Genomic DNA, 18,185 nt, shown 5'->3' on the forward strand with positions numbered 1-18,185 from the left:
GTAAATATGAGATTAGCCTCAGCTGTTTTTGAGGGCAAGACTTGTTTGGTTTCCTTCTTTTTACTGTCATTAAAAAAAACTGTTTGTATTTCATCTCTTATTTCATATCTCATTTTATTATAACATTGAACTTCCTGTAAATAGGCCTGACTCTTTTCCCTCTGCCCATAATAATAAACAAATACATCTGAGTGTAGATTCCAGACTTTTCTAGATACCACCCAGGCAGGAACATCAGCATGTTGTTCACTATTGCCCATTTGGGTACCACTATCCCATTTTATAGGGAAGGAAACCAGAGATGCTGTAACAGTTGGACACCATGGGTGTGTTGTGAGGACTGAGATAAAATGCCTTCTGCCACATGTAAGAAATGAAATTTCCAAAATGAGATGGGTACATTGAAAGAACTAACTGGCAGTGGCTACTACCCATGTTACAACTGTTAACCCAGTAAGAAGAACCAGTTGTAAGTTAGAGAGGACTGGAACTCTTCTTAGGAGAGATATTTTACATGTTTAACTTCTTAATTATGTTTGTTTTACTTAATTAAAGGGGCATACTATCTATTTGGAAAGGCATCCAGGATATCAGGGAGAGAATAGATATATGCCACAGGGTCGCTGGCCCCTTTAAGGGGGTCAGAGCCAAGTCTTCCTGCAACAGCCTTCTTTAAGGAGAACAAGCCCATCTCAGCCCACGTGTAAGTAGTTTTAATTGCCTACGTTGCTGGTTGGCAGTTTATTGGCTAAACAGTACTTGGACCTGGTAAAAGGTGACCAGAGGTCAATGAGGGACATTTTTAAAGAGGAGATGAGGTTCCAGGGAAAGTTGCTTAGTGAGAGACCTCTCGGATTGCTGCAGGAAGCTCAGCCTGCAAGGAGCTGTGTGCTGCCAGGAGATGAGTTACATTTGGGAGGAAAACCCTAAATCCACCCTAACTCCAGGAATCAAGGTCAAGTGTGTGTGTGCTGGGAGTAAAAGGCCTGGCCATGGGACTGATAGACTTTGGGGAGTCTGCCTCCCTGTAAGAAAGCTGGGTGAAGTTATTTCTTGTGTTTCTATTGAACTTTCCACTAATAAATCAGACCTTGAAGGTGGCCACTTTGAGATGTAAAGGTGTTGGTGAACTTATTGACAACCCAACTGGCAGGTTGCACCTGTAGTGTTGTGTCTGACTGCACCAGTTTGCATGGTGTTGGCACACACCTTTTACAATAGGACAGGAGGATGAGAATAAGAATAGCTTAAGAGATTGTCTGCCTTGTCAATATGACTTAGCTTTGGCCTAGAGGGAGTCACATCTAGGGGCAGGAGAAAGCTTGACCTCCACAGCCATTCTCTCCTTGGTCTGCTGAGTGCCAAGAAGGGTACTGACTGTGGGGTGAACAGTTCATTGGGAACTGGAAATAAGACCACCAGCACTCTTCCCATGGGCCATCACAACAGCTAACAAGTTAATTGCTTTAATTCATGGCCAGCCTGAGTAACAGTGGAAACAGTGACTAGATGTGAAAGGTTCAGTAGCCCACTCCATGTGCTCACTGCCACATAACCCCACTTCTATGATGTTTTAATTACTCTGGCTTGGATAGGTGTTTTAGAGAGCTAACTACTCTGTTCTTAACCCCAGGTTTCCTAATCACGCTGAGTTAGGAAGGAGGAAGATATCAAATGACTGGTTTAAATGCCTCACTTAATAGAATGTAATCAAGTATGAGCCCTTTCTTCTATGAGTAAGGGATGCCAGGTCAGAATTAGGATGCAAAGCTTCACAGAAAAATAATGACTGAAAAATGGGATATGAATTCTCTGATTTTTCTTCCTAACTTTCAGTTAACATTTTCTTCTGCCCAAAACATTCCCAAACAGACATTGATGTAACTAAGCATAGAACCTGGCCCTAGGCCTTTTTAACTTCAAAATTAAAAACAAAGTATGCAGGAAAAAAATTCCAATGTAATTACGTTTTTTCCTGACTCCCCAACCTACCCTTCTCCGCCTTACAGACCCTTCCTACAGAGACATTAACACTTTCATTCCCAGTAATGTAAATGATCAAATTTGAAAAGGATACTATTAAAAACAACGTAAAGACCTACCTCTGTTTTTCCTTCATCTTAAACCCTACTCAAGAATAACAAAACATGAGCTATTTTTGTGTAACAGGTTTTTTAAGTAAAATTAAGTAAAGAAGAAGTAAATTAGCTCTCATTAGCTTTCTAATAGTTATATTAAAAATACAACAACAATACACACTGGGATATCAATGACAGATTAAACTCTGAGAATCAAATTGAGACTAACTGACCCCATGCCATAATAGCTAATGCCAGAAAATGAGTTTGCTCCCACTCATCTATAATAATGCAGAAAGTTGGCCAGTGAGCCATAATGATACAGGACCAATGCCTATTTTCTCATAAGTTCTTCAGTATTTCTCACATTTCTGACTACTATATGTTTTGCCCCTTGTTTGCTATTACTCTGGGTCTTTGGTCCTTTTTCTCATACATAAATATGGCATTTTGGGTTATGTTTTTCTATGGCGGCACTATTCAAGTACTATAAGCACTTTGTCTTCAGTCTTGCAATACATCTGAGGCATGCCATTATACTAGTTTAATGCATGCTTTCTCACAATGTTTCCTCACATATAAATACAATGTGTTGCAGACTGTATGGCTAATGTAGATCATATATATATTCTCAAATAAGTTTCTAGTTCTGCATATCAATATCTCCATAAGGTGGCTTTTTCCCCTTTTAATTTATCCGTGTATTTCTAGCAGAACTAACCAGTTAAATATACAGTAATGTGTTCTCTAGCTTTGCTGAGGCTAGAAAAGTATAAAGGACACAACACATTTGGTATTTGCATTAAGTATTTGGGGAAGCATACCCCAAAGAGCAATTTGAGAATTTGGTTTCACTTTCTGCTTGTAAATAACCTCTCTTTCTGTGCATACATCTATCCAAGTGAAGCAACATATCTATGTAACACATGAAAGAAAGGGGATAGAAAAGACCCTCATGGGTGTAACTTTTGGACACAAGACATAGGAATACAATTTAAAGAGTGTAATCTTCTGTGTTCAATACAGTCTATGGGCTCCTGATAGGCTGGGCCTTTCTCTGGGGCCACACTCAGATAGTTTCAGTGTCTCTTTCCCTTCCAAAGTCCTTTCTCCACTTGGGAGCCTTACTCTAGCCTTTCTGGATTCTCAGGCACGGGGGTCTTTCACTTAAGGAGAAGTTCAAGCTGAGGTTTCCTGTAAAGGTCCAATTTGTCTATGGCATTATGGCACATCTGGACCCCGGGTTGGGGTTTATCTTCAACACCCTCCCTGCAGTGAGCAGCTTATCCTATTAAGTTCATATGGGCAGCACAGACTCATCAGCTTCCTGGAAGGGCACAAGAGTCACCTACTTCTGAGGCACCACAGCTTTCCTCCTGATTACCCCTGTCTGTGCCAAGATCTCCTTTCTAAGCTTGCTTCCTTCAGCTGGAGCAGGCTCTTCAGGTACTGGTTGAGTCCAGTACTCATTAGCCATCTCCTGACTGGAATGGGGGTGTGCCCCATCACAGGGTTGTTAACAAAATAAAACAATTTATACTTGGGATTTATCTGATGCTGCCTTAGTGTACAGGAACCCCCATTTGTCTTCTCAAGTCTAGAGTTCTGACTAAAAGAAAATTTTATGGTTTTAAAGAAAAAATGGACGTCAAAGTTCTCAGTCAACTACTGCCAAAAATGCTTACAGTCTAAGAGGGCAAGTCCATATTGTATGAAAGAAAGATGTCAGCTGCTAGAAGTGATGGGTCAAGGTTCTCAAACTTTGGTATGACTTTATTCACAAGGCAATCTCTATCAAACATAGGGTGCCTGATAAATTCCATGTTACCCTTTACCAAACCCAATTATAAGGGGAAAATCTTGCGCAACACCACTTCCAAGATTCAGCCTTCGTTTCTGTATAATCAGAATGGAGAAGTGATGGGGGTGGAGAGATGAATGGCCTAAGATGGAAACTTTCAAAGATGACAAGGATGGAGGAGATGGAGTCAAAGATGAAACTAAGCCTAGATACTGTGGCAATTGACACCGTAGTCAAAGTAGCAGCCAAAGCTGGACATGGCATGGGAAGATAGGGAAGTGGCACTAACTACTTGGTCCCTTGCATCTAGCTATGTACTAATGCAGGGGTTCACACAACAAAAATTTTGGTGGCCTCAGAGTGCAGCCACCAATTCTCACTGATGGCTGCACTGACACTTTTTCCTAAAATACTTGATTAACTTTAGGAAAAACAAATAAATGTGCACAGATACAGATCCAAATCATTGTAATTTATATTTGTAGTGTTTTTTGGCAAACTCAATAACAAAAATAATGCTGCCTCCCCCTTCGCCCTTCCACACTCCATTCAGGGCTTAATGGGTCCTCGACTTGCTGTGAAAAGTAACAGTTGTATATTTGTTACTATCACAGCACACTTAGTAGCTACCTGGGAGGCTATGAAAAGTGATATTAACAAACATACAAGTATCAGTTTTCACAGATACCTAGTAAGTCTGCTGTGAAAAGTGATACTTGCATGTTTGTTAATATCACTTTTCTCAGCAAGCCCCAGGACCCATTAAGCCCTGGATGCGGGGCCAAAGGGGGAGGCAGCAGGGGCCAGAGGTGATGGTGGGATGGATACAGGGCTGGGGGAGGCAGTGGGGACCTTGGGCAATTGGGGGATGGATATGAGACCAGGAAGGCACCGGGGTCCAGGAGCGATGGATACAGGGCTGTAGGAGGCAGCAGTGGCCAAGGGCGATGGGTGATGAGCCCCATTGTCACGTGGCCAGAGCCAGGGCCTGGAGTCTGCTGCCATGCAGCCAGAGCCGGGGCTCAGTGCCCATGGCCAGAGCCTGGAGTTGGGCACAGGAACTGCATGGCCGGAATCAGGGATCAGAGCCCACTGCCATGGAGCTGGAGCTGTGGGGCTGGAGCCTGGGGCCGCTGCATGGCCAGAGCCCGGAGCTGGGTGCTGGAGCCCAAGGCCGAATGGCTGGAGTTAGGAGTCAGTGCCCACCGCTGCATGGCTGGAGCCAGCACTTGTTGTTGCACGGCCCAGGTCAGGGGTCGACACCCAGGGCAGCTCCCAACACTGCATGGCCAGAGCCTGGGAACAGTGCTGTGAGTCAGCGCCTGCTGCTGTGCAGCTGGGGCAGGGGATAGCACCAGGGGCTGGGGCCGCACAGCTGGAGCTGTGGGTTGGCACCTGCTGCTGTGCAGCTGGGGCAGGGGATCAACATGAAGGGCTCAGGCTGCACGGCTGGAGCCTGGGCCCAGCACCTGCCACCGCACAGCTGGAACTGGGAGCCAGAGGCCAACTGAAGCTCCAGAGCTGGGGGTCAGTACCTGCTGCCCCATGGCCAGAGCCAGGGATTGGCACTCAAAGCCCTACAGTTAGAGCCTGCTGCGATGGGGGTGGGGCTGGGTTGGCTCCTGGCGCCTGCCATTGCATGTCTGGAGCCCAGGACTGGAGCCGGGGGGCAGCGCCTACTGCCACACAGCTGGAACCAGGGGCCGGAGACTGAAGCCCTGCAGCTGAAGTTCAGCTGCTGCCCAACCCCACTTCCCCCAACATGGGTCAAGAACTCACCTTGCTCCTGCAGCGTTGTGCTCCACCTCTCTCCAGAGGCGGTGCGGGGTAGCACATCCAGGAGCAACAAGGAGGCAGGGGGAGGGGGTAATGCTTTGACTACACGAAAAGCCCCTGGTGGCTGCATGCAGCCAGTGGCCGCATTTAAGAAAGTTGTACTAATGTGTATATAATGCCTATTGCACTTCAGTTTGTATCTCTTCATTATGTTCCAGCATGAACATTTGCAATATCTAGCAAAAGACGAATAAGCTTATTCCCTCAGTCCAAAACATGGACAAGTTACAGGTCACTGTCATGAGTCATAAACCTGCCGAGAAGAAGTAAATTGCTGCCAAAGGAACTTCACTTAATAGATTGTGCCATAAATATCTCTGATATAGGGAAAGCAAAACAAAATAATGGGGTGAAGGAGATTAAAAACAACTAGACCTGTCTGGAACAACTTTGCAAGCTTCATATTATGGTGAGAGACAAATTCAAAAAGTATAAAATTACCAGACATTACCAATGAACTCTAGATCTGAGTATTGGTCAGGAATGCAGAATTTCAAGTATTTCTGAGCTATACACAATGGCTATTTTGTTATCATGAGGAGTAACTGTAGGTCATGTGCTGTTCTCTTGAACTCCGTGGATTATTTTGGTGTAACTGAGATCAGAATCTGGACCCATAAGCCTGACTGGGCAAGGGTCTGATGATCCACTGTATGGTTTGAGGGAGCATGTGCCAGGTTCAGTTAGACACTTACTTCCCTCATGCAAATTAATCACTGATTGGCACTGGAAAATCACTCGGTATCACTAAAATATGAATGGGTTATAAGCTTAGTAACATTCATCGGAGTGGTGTCACAAGACTGACTGGAGTTTGAGCTATCTGTTGCAAATGTGGTTCATGTTCACCGCAAGCAGGAAAATGTTCCTCATAGGCTTCTTTTAGTGTAGCTGCCAAGATGAGTCAGGCCAAAGGCCGTACTAGCACAGTATGTTAGAGATGTTTTTAGTATGCAAGTAGCTGATAATGGCAGAAGTTACTGATATGTAACAGCTCATCTGCTGCTTGAGGCAGCGTTGCCTAATGATTCAAAGAGTGGCTTGGGAGTCAGCTGATTCACTGTAACTTTGAGGAAAACACTTGCCTTTGCGTTACCCATCTGTGAAGTGTGTATAAATACCATCTTCCTTTTCTGAGCATTGGGAGACATAATGTATGTAAAACTCTTTGGGGTGATGTATCAAGGATGCATTTCCATCCCCAGATACAGTAGCTGGTATTTTGTGTTGGTGTGGAGGCAGAAGTAGGTAGGAACATCCATTACAAGCCCATAACTTTACTGTCTGTCTAGTGCAGAGGTCAGCAACGTTCGGCATGTGGCTCGCCAGGGTAAGCACCCTAGCGGACCGGGCCAGTTTATTTACCTGCTGACGCGACAGGTTCAGACGATCACGGCCCCCACTCGCTGTGGTTCACCGTCCCGGGCCAATGGGGGCGGCGGGAAGCCGTGGCTAGCACATCCCTCGGCCCGCGCCCCCCCATTGGCCTGGGACGGCGAACCGCGGCGAGTGGGGGCCGCGATCGGCTGAACCTGCCGCGTCAGCAGGTAAATAAACTGGCCCGGCCCGCTAGGGTGCTTACCCTGGCGAGCTGCGTGCCGAACGTTGCCAACCCCTGGTCTAGTGTTTTGAAAACAGGACTAAATATCAGGAATTCCTGCTCTCTCCCAAGGCTCTGGCAATGACTCCTCCATTACTTTAGCAAGTCACATACTTTCTTTGTTCTGTGTTCCTATCTGTATAATAGGGATACAAAGGTTTGCCTCCATCCCTGGGATGTTGTGATGATTCATTAGTATTTATTAAATGTTTTGAGCAAGGAAAACTAAGCAGAGATGGAGCTAAATAGAAACAGAAATTCACACCCTCTAATTTGGTGGAGATTTGGATCTAATCTGGATTCAAACTTTGTGGCTAGAATCTACCTCTACTACAAAGTACTGTTATGAAAAACCCTAGATTTCTAACAAGTTGCTGATACTCATCTTTCAGACCACATGATACTATATTTAATTTTGATTTACAGGTTATTCATTTTATATTTCATTAATCCCTGGTATATTAATTTTATCAGTCACTGGTGGCAAGGAATGTTTTTCTTCAAGTTTGTCTGCATGAGAAATTGAGCCAAATTTTAAATAAAGGTGTGAATTTAAAGTGTCTTAATTAAAGTGCATTGAAGCCTTGTATAAATGCTCTTTGAGAAGCAGAGTGCAGTAGAAAGTAGTTCAATTTAGCTTAATGGCAGTTTTGCCATCAACTTTAATGGGAACAGCAGGTCACCCCTGTTTGGGTATAACATGCAGTCTATATCATCTGGACAAATAACATAATACATATATCATTTATTTAAATATATATATATGTCTCATTATTCTGCATTTTGGACTTGACTCAGACAAAATCTGATTTATTTTCCCTGGAAATCCAGTTACCTAATGAGGACTAAAGCAGCGGTTCCCGAACTGTGGGTTGGGACCCCAAAGTGGGTTGCAACACTGTTTTCATGGGGTTGCCAGGGTTGGCATTAGATTGGCTGGGGATGAAGCCCAAACTTGAGCCCCACCACCTAGGGCCAAAGCTTGAGCCTTTCAGTGATGGGGTGATGGTGCTCAGGTTATAGGCCCTACACCTGGGGCTGAAGCCCTCGGGCTGTGGCTTTGGTCCCCCCTCCTGGGGCCATGTATTATTTTTTGTCACAATGCAATGGAGTTTGAGAACCCCTGGACTAAAGAAAACACGCGATCCCGTGGAAAGGATGCCCTGGCACATTTCCTCTGGCCAGCAGCAGCAGCACCTGGCGGTTCCCCGCGCAAATGGTCACGGAGACTGGACTTCGCTCTAGAAACCTGCTGCAATTGTGTCTCTTCCCGTGTCTGGTTAGTGACAGTTCCTTACAAGTGAAGGAAACTTTAGCAGCCTACGTACCATCCCCGCTCCCTTTGACCTCCACTGGGAGCAATCGCAACCCCGCCTCTTCCAGCGCACTCCCACCCACCCCAGCCCGCCCCACTGGGCACCAGCCTCCCGAGTCTCCAGCCCTCTGGCACCGCTGGGAACCTCCCCGGGTTGTCCCTACGCTCCAGCGCCCCCACCTCTTCACGCCGCTAGAACCCGCGCCCCAGCCCAAGGCAGCTGCTCGGCTTCTCCCCGCCACACCCAGCCCGGCCACGCCCACCCCGCGGCTCCCGTCCCGTCCCGCACTGCCCAAGTAGCTAGCCAGGGGTCCCGTCCCGCGCGGGGCGGCCCCGGGACTGAGCCCCCGCCGCCCTCGCGCCGCGCTAATGTTTAACTAGGTGCTGGGGAGGCGGGAGTCCGCCGTGTGTGCCAGAGAGGAAGACGCTTCGCTCCTTCTGCCGCTCGCAGCCGCACGGGGAGGGTCCGCTTCCCGCAGCTCCCAGTCATGAAGGTCAGTAAGTAACTGTGTCTCTGCACGCGGGCGGCTGCTTCACCCCCCAGCTAAATATGCCAGGTTTTGAAGATAGAGCTGTAATGGTATTAATGTTAAGACCTCCCTCTTAAGACTGGAGGGTAGTTCCAGCCTGGACTGTGCAGCGCTTAATGGGAATGCAACATTCTTTGCGCGTGAGCAAATTCACCCGGGGCTTGGGCTGCACGTTTCTGTTCTAGAAACGGGAGATGCGAAGGCGTATTTGCTATGCTAGGAAGAGCTTGTAGCGCTCAACCACAAAGATACGGCGGTACTCCCCCCACACAGCACGCGCCGGCACGGGAACACACGCCGAAATTCTCACTGTGCAATAAAGTGCCCTGGAACCACTCGGAGTGCACAACCATACACGTTGGTACCGTACGCACACCGCCTCAGCCCTGAAACAATCACTTGGCTTATACACGCTGGCACATTAACACACATCGTGCACGTCTAACTTCGTATTCTCTTTTCATGTTTTCCAGACAGTAGTGAAGTATCTGTTGGGGTTGCTTGCGATTGCAGTGATTGTTATTGCCATAGCTGTTCCTGTAGCTTTACTGACAAAAAGTAAGTTTAAAATAGTCATCTTTGAAGAGACCCTGATAATGTGAGTGAGAAAACTAGGCTGATCTCTGAAGAAAACTCAAGTATTCCAATGAGTTATTTGTCCAGAGCTGCTAGACTTTATTTTCTGCAGGGTATAATGAATCCACAGCCAGAAAGTAGACTGTAATATTACCCACTGAGTTCTGGAAAGTGTTCCCAGCAAAGATCTCGCTGAATTGTTAAGCTGGAGACAGTGAGATTAATGTGCATTCAGGCAGAAACTGGAGGTTAACTCATTTTTGAAGTTGTCTCTGGATTCCAGGGGTGAGAAGCCCCTCTGAAAATTAAAATAATCAGCCATCTCAATTCCCAAGTAAACACCAAAAAGTATAATCAAAATGTGTCACTTTGCAACATCTTGTTTTCCTGTCACTAGAGAGTGAAAATTGTAGCCCTAACAGTAAAATTTGAGTCTGTTGATCTTGTGTGGCAGGTTGAAGGAGATAAGAAAATACATCCGCATTAAAAGAGCGATACGGAAACCAAACCAACTTTATATAAATGTATGATATCATATATATAGCACTGTCACAGAGATTAAGGAACAGAGGCATATCAAAGACAGACTTTTGGACTCTGGTCAATTTGTGTTTTCAAGTTTGATGCTAGTCCTGGGTGTTAATCTAAAACAGGGATTGGCAACCTCTAGCATGTGGCCTGGCAGGGTAATCACCCTGGCAGGCCGGGCCAGTTTGTTTACCTGCCGCGTCTGCAGGTTCGGCCGATCGCGGCTCCCACTGGCCGCGGTTCGCCGCTCCAGGCCAATGGGGCTGCGGGAAGTGGCATGGGACGAGGGCTGTGCTGGCCGCAGCTTCCCGCAGCCCCCATTGGCCTAGAGCGGCAAACCGTAGCCAGTGGGAGCTGCGATAGGCCGAACCTGCAGATGCGGCAGGTAAATAAATTGGCCCGGCCCGCTGCGTGCCAGAGGTTGCCGACCCCTAATCTAAAACAATATTAAATCAATGTTTAGTTGGTGAAGAGCTGCCAGTTGATAGGATGCAATTACATATCGATTTCTTTTTTTATTTTTTACTTTCTCATGACTACTAGTTATAGCAGCATAGAATTCAACATTACAGACTTGTAACAAACCAGAGAGAAATAGAATGTTCCCACTGTAAAATAGACATTGTGCAAATCCTTTTGTAATGTAAATATCAAGAAAGGGTTACAGATATACTGGCTTGACAGAAAATAGTTGTAGTGTATTCTTAAAGTAACTAGCCTGTCCAGCACTTAGATATACTAAGAAGGTTTGGGTTTTCCACAGTTTAAACTGAAGATACAGCAGTGAATTGGAGCAAAAATTGAGATTAACATAGTGTAATTTATATATAGTGTTAAAATGTATATCAATCATTCTTAAAGTAATACTAGATATTAATAGAAATCAGGGGTCTTATTGTACAACTCTTGAAGGTATTCTGTTGCTAGGATTTTCTCCAGTAAGATGCTTGTTTTTTGTTGGTGGTTGGTTATCTGTTTTTTTTCCTGCCTGATTGTCTATCCAAAATAAGCAGATTTTCAAAGTGAAAATTGGGCAACTGTATCAGGCAGTTATGGGGGGAGGGGAAAGCAGCACAGGAAATGATTTTGTGGGTTGGCAGGAAAGTGTACATGGGAAGATTTTGGCAGATGGGTTGATGTGGTACTTATGTTTAGGTAAGCAGTAGGAAGCATTGTGGGGAGATAGAAAGGAAAGTGACAATATGTGACAAACCTGGTTTGGGATAGTCCCTGAGGTGCATGTGCATTTTGCCAGCATGTTGTCAGAATACCTGGGACAGCTTGCCAGCAGTTCCTTCAGGGGTCCAGTATTTGCAGAGGCTAGTAAAAAAGTGGGACAAAGTATTTTCTTTTTCAGACTGACAGGGATGCCCTGGAATCTTGTCAATGAGAACTGGGATTAATCAATAATAACAACATTCTATCACAGCCAGTTCTTTTCATCGGTTCAGAAATGGTGTCAAGAATGTGCATTCAAATAAGGCAGTAAAATAAAATATTTAGTCTTCACTTATTTAAATTATAATCAGATGTGTACAAATGTTTATATGCACTCAAATCCAATTTTTAATTGAAAACACCGTTGACTTCAGTAAATGTCTGTAAAATAGCTTCTGTGTGCAATCCTTCCTATTTAGACAGTGTAGATTTTTTTCCATTTTAGGTAAGGAGCGAAATCTATTGTCCTGGCCACATACCAATTGTCTAATTCAATTCTATGTACCTAAAATTTCCCCGTAAATTGAACAAGATACAGTATTCTCCTATTTCTAATCTAAATTGTTGTGTAGAGTTGCTATGTGATGTTAAACTGCTGCCACTTTTTAACTGAGAAGTGACTATAGTTTAGTAGTGTGTGAAATAATCCTTATCTGCAGAACTTAATTTGTGCCAGGGCTTGCCAGGCCTGAGCCCTGACCTGTCTAGGCTTGGCAGTTCAAAATAAGTAAGCAAGTTCAAAGCTCCAGCTCCTCTGGGCTTGCCACATCAGTTATGAAAGTAAAAACATTGCTTGAGTCTGGCACCTCTAGGCTTAGCAGTTCAAAGTAAGTAAGTTCAAAGTTCCGGCCCCTCTGAGCTTGCCACGTCAGTTATGAAAGTAAAAAAATTGCTTGGGTCCTGGCACCTCTTTCATTACAAATTAAGCACTGCCTATTTGCAATAATAATATGGCTGTATCATGGCTTTTGTAGGCCAGACCCATGTTACAGTAGATGCAGAGCACCACAATACAGTCAGCCTTGGCTGGAGCCATTTTACTTGTGGAGGAAGAATAGGGGAGTGTAGCGTTCCCTTCACCACTGACTCAAAATCAGTGTCTAGTGTGGAAGAGGACAATGCCTCAGCCAATTTGGGGGCCGCAGGAGTGCCGGAATCTGCGTAGACGGGGGGTTGGCCACCAGTGCTGGAACTGTGGCCCACTGCTCCTCCTCTTTCCCCTGGGGCCCCACCCTGTGCTCTTCCTTTTCCCCGTAAGGCCCCCCTGCTCCTCTTCTCTATGAGGCAGGGGCTGATGTGTGTGGGGGTGTCCCCCTCCTCCTGCCTCAGGGTTGGTTGGTTCCAGCTGCTGTCTGAACTTAGACAGCATGCCAACACACTCACTCTCCCCCAACACACACACTCCCCCACCACACTCTGTCTCTCCCTCCCCCACTCTCCCTGTCACACACTTTCCCCCCTCTGCCCACTTACACCTCAGTTGAAAAGTGGCTGGCAATCTAGTGAATGATGGGATTGAGAAAACCGCATCATGTGCCACTGTACCTGCCCCATGAGGCATTGCAGACCCTTCCCAAAGCATCCTGCGGCCAGTTGCACAGTAGTATAGCTACTGTTGTGGAAAATTGACCACACGGTTGATTTTGGATCAGACAGCCTGAGGCTCCTTTATTGATCAATCAAACATGCATGCATAGGGGAGTCAGCCAAGGCAGCCGAACCCCCCCCCGACAGATAAAATGCGAGAGATTATATAGGATAAAACCACAAAAATTACATATACTTCCTTAAAGTTTTACATCCATATAAGGAATAAAGCAAAGCAACCCTTTTCTGTTTTTCCTTATATTTGCCCTTTGTGATTTCTTACTGTGTCACCTGGCATCTATTAATCATAGTCTGTTACAAAGGTTAATTCTGCTTTTATAGTTTCGATAGTTAGTTCTGCTTTTATAATTTCAATAGTTAGTTCTGCTTTTATGATTTCTCTTTACCCTTCTTTTTCTATCTTCTCTCCCCCCCCTCTTTCTACCTTCAGGCCATACTATGCAGACTGTGTAACTAAGTTTAGGCCCTGAACATTTTTTCCTCCACAATCCCCCCCTTTGGTGCCCTCTTTATGACGCCATCTTTGGCCTAAACTTCCATATTCATGAGTCCATTAATTTCTTCCCTTTCCTTTTTCTCATCCCAACTATTATCATAGATTTCATTAACAATCATCAATGTCACTTGCTCCCTTACACTGGGCTTGGCAAAAAATTATAAGCACAGCAATATCCCTCATAACAGCAATAGCAAAGGCACAGTCCCAAACCAAACAACATCCCCACAACTGTTAGCCCACTCAATGTAACAAAACGATGGGGTTCGCATATCATTTTGGTTACCACACACAGCAAATCCCAACTAGTACACAAAGAAGACAGTCTATAGACTGTCTGAAAGGCACCTTTTTCTACCTGATATACATTTTTAAGGATATGAATTTGTCCCCATAAATCAGAAATTTTCTGGACCTTGGGTAACAATGAAAGCAGATTTTGGAAACGGTCTGGTACCAGGGTTGTCCAGTTAAAGGGCATTTTATAGCTGAGAGTTGATTGCAAATTTTTATCTGCAGGCCAATAAATAACATGGCTGCCTGCAGTAGTAGTGAGGTTAAAATGAGTGTCGTGTACAATATGAGCCTTAACAAATACACAGCTGTTATTACCCTGGAAGATCATGACTCCTGTCAGGAGGGTTCCCAGTCCCTTACCTTCCCAACAAACATTGTTATGGACAGTGACAACTTCCCCTGGCTTGAATTTACGTATGCATTGGAGCTGTTGGGGTTTTAATGGCCAGAGTGTCCATTGGTTTCCTATCCCAATCCAATGTGGGTGTTATTTCAGGAGCACTGACTATGAATCAGCTAGGCATACCAGGTGGCTTGATTTCCCAAATGTCTCAGTGAATAAGCCAATCCCAAATGCATCCTCCCCATGGACCCGGCAGGATTCAGTATGTGGAAGCCCACATCCTTCTAACCGGTCCGTATGCTTGGAAGGAGCACTGTGAATATCCCCACCTTCACCCGGAGAACCTCCAAGTATGCCTCCATGACCATAGATCAGATGGTACTCCTGAAGTGTCTGTAAGGGCAGTGGGCCAGGCCTGGTGCTCAAGATCACTCCGAATGGCCGTTAGCTGGTCATTCAGGAAATCCTGAACTTCTGAGATGCCAAGTCCCACTGCAATGCCTTCCCAGCACCAGTGATATTTAAGACCATCTCCGTCAGCAACTCCTGGGTTATAGAACTAAAGGTGGAAATAACATACAATTCACCAACCCCAGCCTGAACCTGCGTTAGCTGTGTTTCAATAATAAGACCAGTGACTTTTTTCTAATTGACCTAACTTTTCCTTAGGATGTTGGCTTTTGTGAATATTCCAAATTGCAGCTGCGCTATTGGCCCCATCCCACAGGTGTCCAGTTAAATCTCTTCTCTTTTTGGGAGAAGCCCAGGTCTTTTGCTGTGCTAGCCAAATGGCAGCTCCTTTAGAGCAATTTGGATATGTAAAGGTAATTTGAAAACTGGATAAGAACAGCGTGACCTTAATGGTCCCTAATGTGGCATTAATTACAGTCCACCGATGTCCTAACACATCTCTTCTTTGTGAAGTATTATACCACATCCGTTGGTTAAACACCTTTACAAAGGGCAGAAAGGCATTAATATCAATTATATAAATAGGGGTATATTACAATATGGTACAGGCTAAATCAGAGGCTACTGATTGGCTAAGATTTAAAAAAATATTACTTCCCCATCCCCACCCTAAGTTTGTTAAAAAGGAGAGGCTAAGGAATATTAAAAGTTTTATTTTCAGGTAGTTTTGGCTAGCTTCCGCAAGCAATTCTTCGAGATTTCGTAGTCGTAGTTCACTTAGCTGTCGGGCAGTGAGAGGTTACTAGCACAATCACCTTGCTTGGTTGGAGGCTTTATTATGTCCTCAGGTGGGGAGGTTGTTTTCTTAGCAAGATCCAAAGACACAGTGGGTCTGTCAGCTTTTTATCTTGTCCTTTTCTCCTGCTGTCCAGAAGAAACAGCAGCACCAGAAGGAGAAACAGCTGATCATCAGTCGGAGAATCATCTCACGGTGGAAGGGCCTTTTTGCAGTGCGAAGCGTGGGTCCAGGCAGTCAGTTCTTGGCACTTCACAGTGTTGATAGTTGACAGGACTTGATATGGGCCTTCCCAGCGCGGAGCAAGGGTGGTTCCTCGCTGATGGACCTCTATGTAGATCCAGTCTCCTGGTTTCAGCGAGTGGCAGGGCTGCTATATATAAAAAGACCTAACACATTTCATTAGTGCCTGGCGATAATCAAGCATTGTGTCATCCATTAAATGAATGTTCATCTGAGCCAGGGCCAGTAGGGCACTGCTGGTAGTTGCATCGGGCACCCTGGTAGAAATTTTATGAGGGCTGAGTCTGGTCTTTCGATTGGGAGTGGCCTTCAAAGGGCATTTGGCCATACTGGATCTGTGAAGCTGCACATAACTCTTTTATAATCTGTCCAGGTATGCCAAATTATGATACAGAATTCTTAAGCAAAAGTTTTACAACAGTTTTGGCATCTGCCTTATTACAAGAAAATTCATTACTAAAACTAACACATACTTACAATTATAACATTTAAACATTTGAATAAAATAAATCTGAATATTTAGAAAATGTCTCCAAAGAGGGGAAAGTACTGCCTGCCTAACATTATGTTGTTGGCAATAGTGCTGGGCCACAGAGGAAAAGTCTTATTTAATTGCAGCAATCAACCTCCCCTTTGCTCACGCGTGTCATCCGGTGATGCACGCGAGCAAATAGGGCCAGAGCACCTGAGGCGCAACCGTCTGGGGAGCGCCAAAGGTGATCAGGGTGTAAGGTGTACCCAGCAACACTTCAAGAACAATTTGCAGCTTTTTAGTTGATATCAGCTTTTATTTGCTATTTGTTACCAACACAGATTTAAAATCTTCCATTCTGCTGGCTTTGACTACCCTGCTGCAGCCACAACTTTGGTCTTTATTTAAAACAATTTAAATCTTGTAAAGCATTAAGTCACCTTAAGGATTAAATGCTAAATACCAAAATTAAACAATACTAGTTTCTTTTGTTTGGCAAAAGTATTTTTTGGTTTTATAAACCCAAAACAACAACAATTTATTTTAAACTTGTAAAACAAAGATTGTACACACCAGGAGTGTTCTTTAGCAAATTTGACTAACTTTTTCATAGTCAAATGATTTCACTTATATAACCTCTTGCCTGGATTATTTACAGACATTCCTAAAGGAATGGCTGCAAAGAAACCAAGAATTTTTCTTTTATAACATTTTCTTTTAACATTTGTACATAGTTTCACTGCTTAATTCCCTCCAATAACTACAGAGTTAACTTCTCACTTTCTTTCTTTCAACTTCTTCAAACTGCGGTTGCCTGCTTATTTGGGCCCGATCCTTTTTTCCTTGCTGCATTATTTCTTTCCATGGGCACAGGCATTGTTTCACTACCAATTTAGCAAGGAGGGTGGGCCTTTTTGGCTAACCCCCCTTTTATTTATTTATATACACCTATTTACATACACACATTACATCTAGATGCATCTTATTTAATAATAACCTTAATTCTTTATGTCCGGACTTAATACAATCTTTTCTTGAGGCGCTAATAACCCCTCAGCACGGTGCATTATATAAAAAAAAAATAACAGGGCTAGGGACAACGAGAAAGGAAAGAAGAACAACAGCATAAACAGCATGATAAAATGGGGGAGTCACACTTACTGGCCATAGGAATAATGACTTCTTATTAAATTAAGGAGGTAATAACAGATTGGATTCTTCCTTGGCCTGTTTTGATAGAGGATACTGCTGCACCTTGGGAAGGGGTCTTGCAGGGTTTAGGCGAATCTTAACGGGTTGGGCAGACACAATGCACCCAACCTGGTTGGCATGATCAGCTCACAGGCCCACAGGGAGGGAGACTTAACCAGCAGTTCCTGTTGCAACAAGGAAGGGCTGGGGTCGGTCTTCTCCTAAAACTGCCAGGACCTCATTGTGAGTGGGACCAGGCACATCCAGATACACACCATCTGGGGTACAGCAGATTATACAATTTAATTTACACAGCAAGTCTTTTCCCAAAAGGTTAACCGGTGAACAAGGACTGAGGAGGAAAACATGATAGATAAAGGATCGACAGAAATGGTCAGAGGTGAAGAGATGGGGTGGGGCACAAGAACATTGCCCACCCCTACCGCTTGTGGAGCGGCCAGGGCGGAAGGGACATTCCCTTGTCCAATTGCCCATTTGTTTGCAATAATGACAAGTGCCATCACTGGGTCCCCGGGGAGGTGGACGGTGACTTTGGTTTGGCCTTTTCCCTCTCTCATGCAATGGGCGGCTATTGCGGGGTCCCTGCATGTCCTGAAACTGGAGGGTCATTAACTTAGTTTCAATGTGGCGGTGATAGTGTTGGCTAGCTGCTAAAATTTCATTTAGATTCTTTCCTTTACTTGGTTTACAGGTGCTAATTTTGGCCCAATTTGCTTTCTTTGGGCAGACTGTAAGAACTGTTTCCCACAGCCTGTTTCTAATCCTATTTATTATGTCCTGGTCGTGGCCAGGGTCCTCCATGGGCCACCAGGCTGCCTGATAAAG

At 44.8% G+C, this 18,185-nt stretch overlaps 1 protein-coding gene across 1 annotated transcript in view; it reads left to right on the forward strand.

The window, feature by feature from the left end:
* Positions 1–8,763: 8,763 nt before the first annotated feature.
* The window catches only part of DPP4 (dipeptidyl peptidase 4), an 80,917-nt gene continuing 71,495 nt past the window's right edge, over positions 8,764–18,185 (forward strand). Inside the window, exons 1-2 of the mRNA XM_054044805.1 lie at positions 8,764–9,124; positions 9,634–9,718. Of these exons, the coding sequence (XP_053900780.1) occupies positions 9,119–9,124; positions 9,634–9,718 (91 nt within the window). The 5' untranslated portion in view covers positions 8,764–9,118. The remainder of the gene's footprint in view (positions 9,125–9,633; positions 9,719–18,185) is intronic.

Source organism: Malaclemys terrapin, chromosome 11, assembly GCF_027887155.1.
Source record: "Malaclemys terrapin pileata isolate rMalTer1 chromosome 11, rMalTer1.hap1, whole genome shotgun sequence".
NCBI classification, from domain to species: domain Eukaryota; kingdom Metazoa; phylum Chordata; order Testudines; family Emydidae; genus Malaclemys; species Malaclemys terrapin.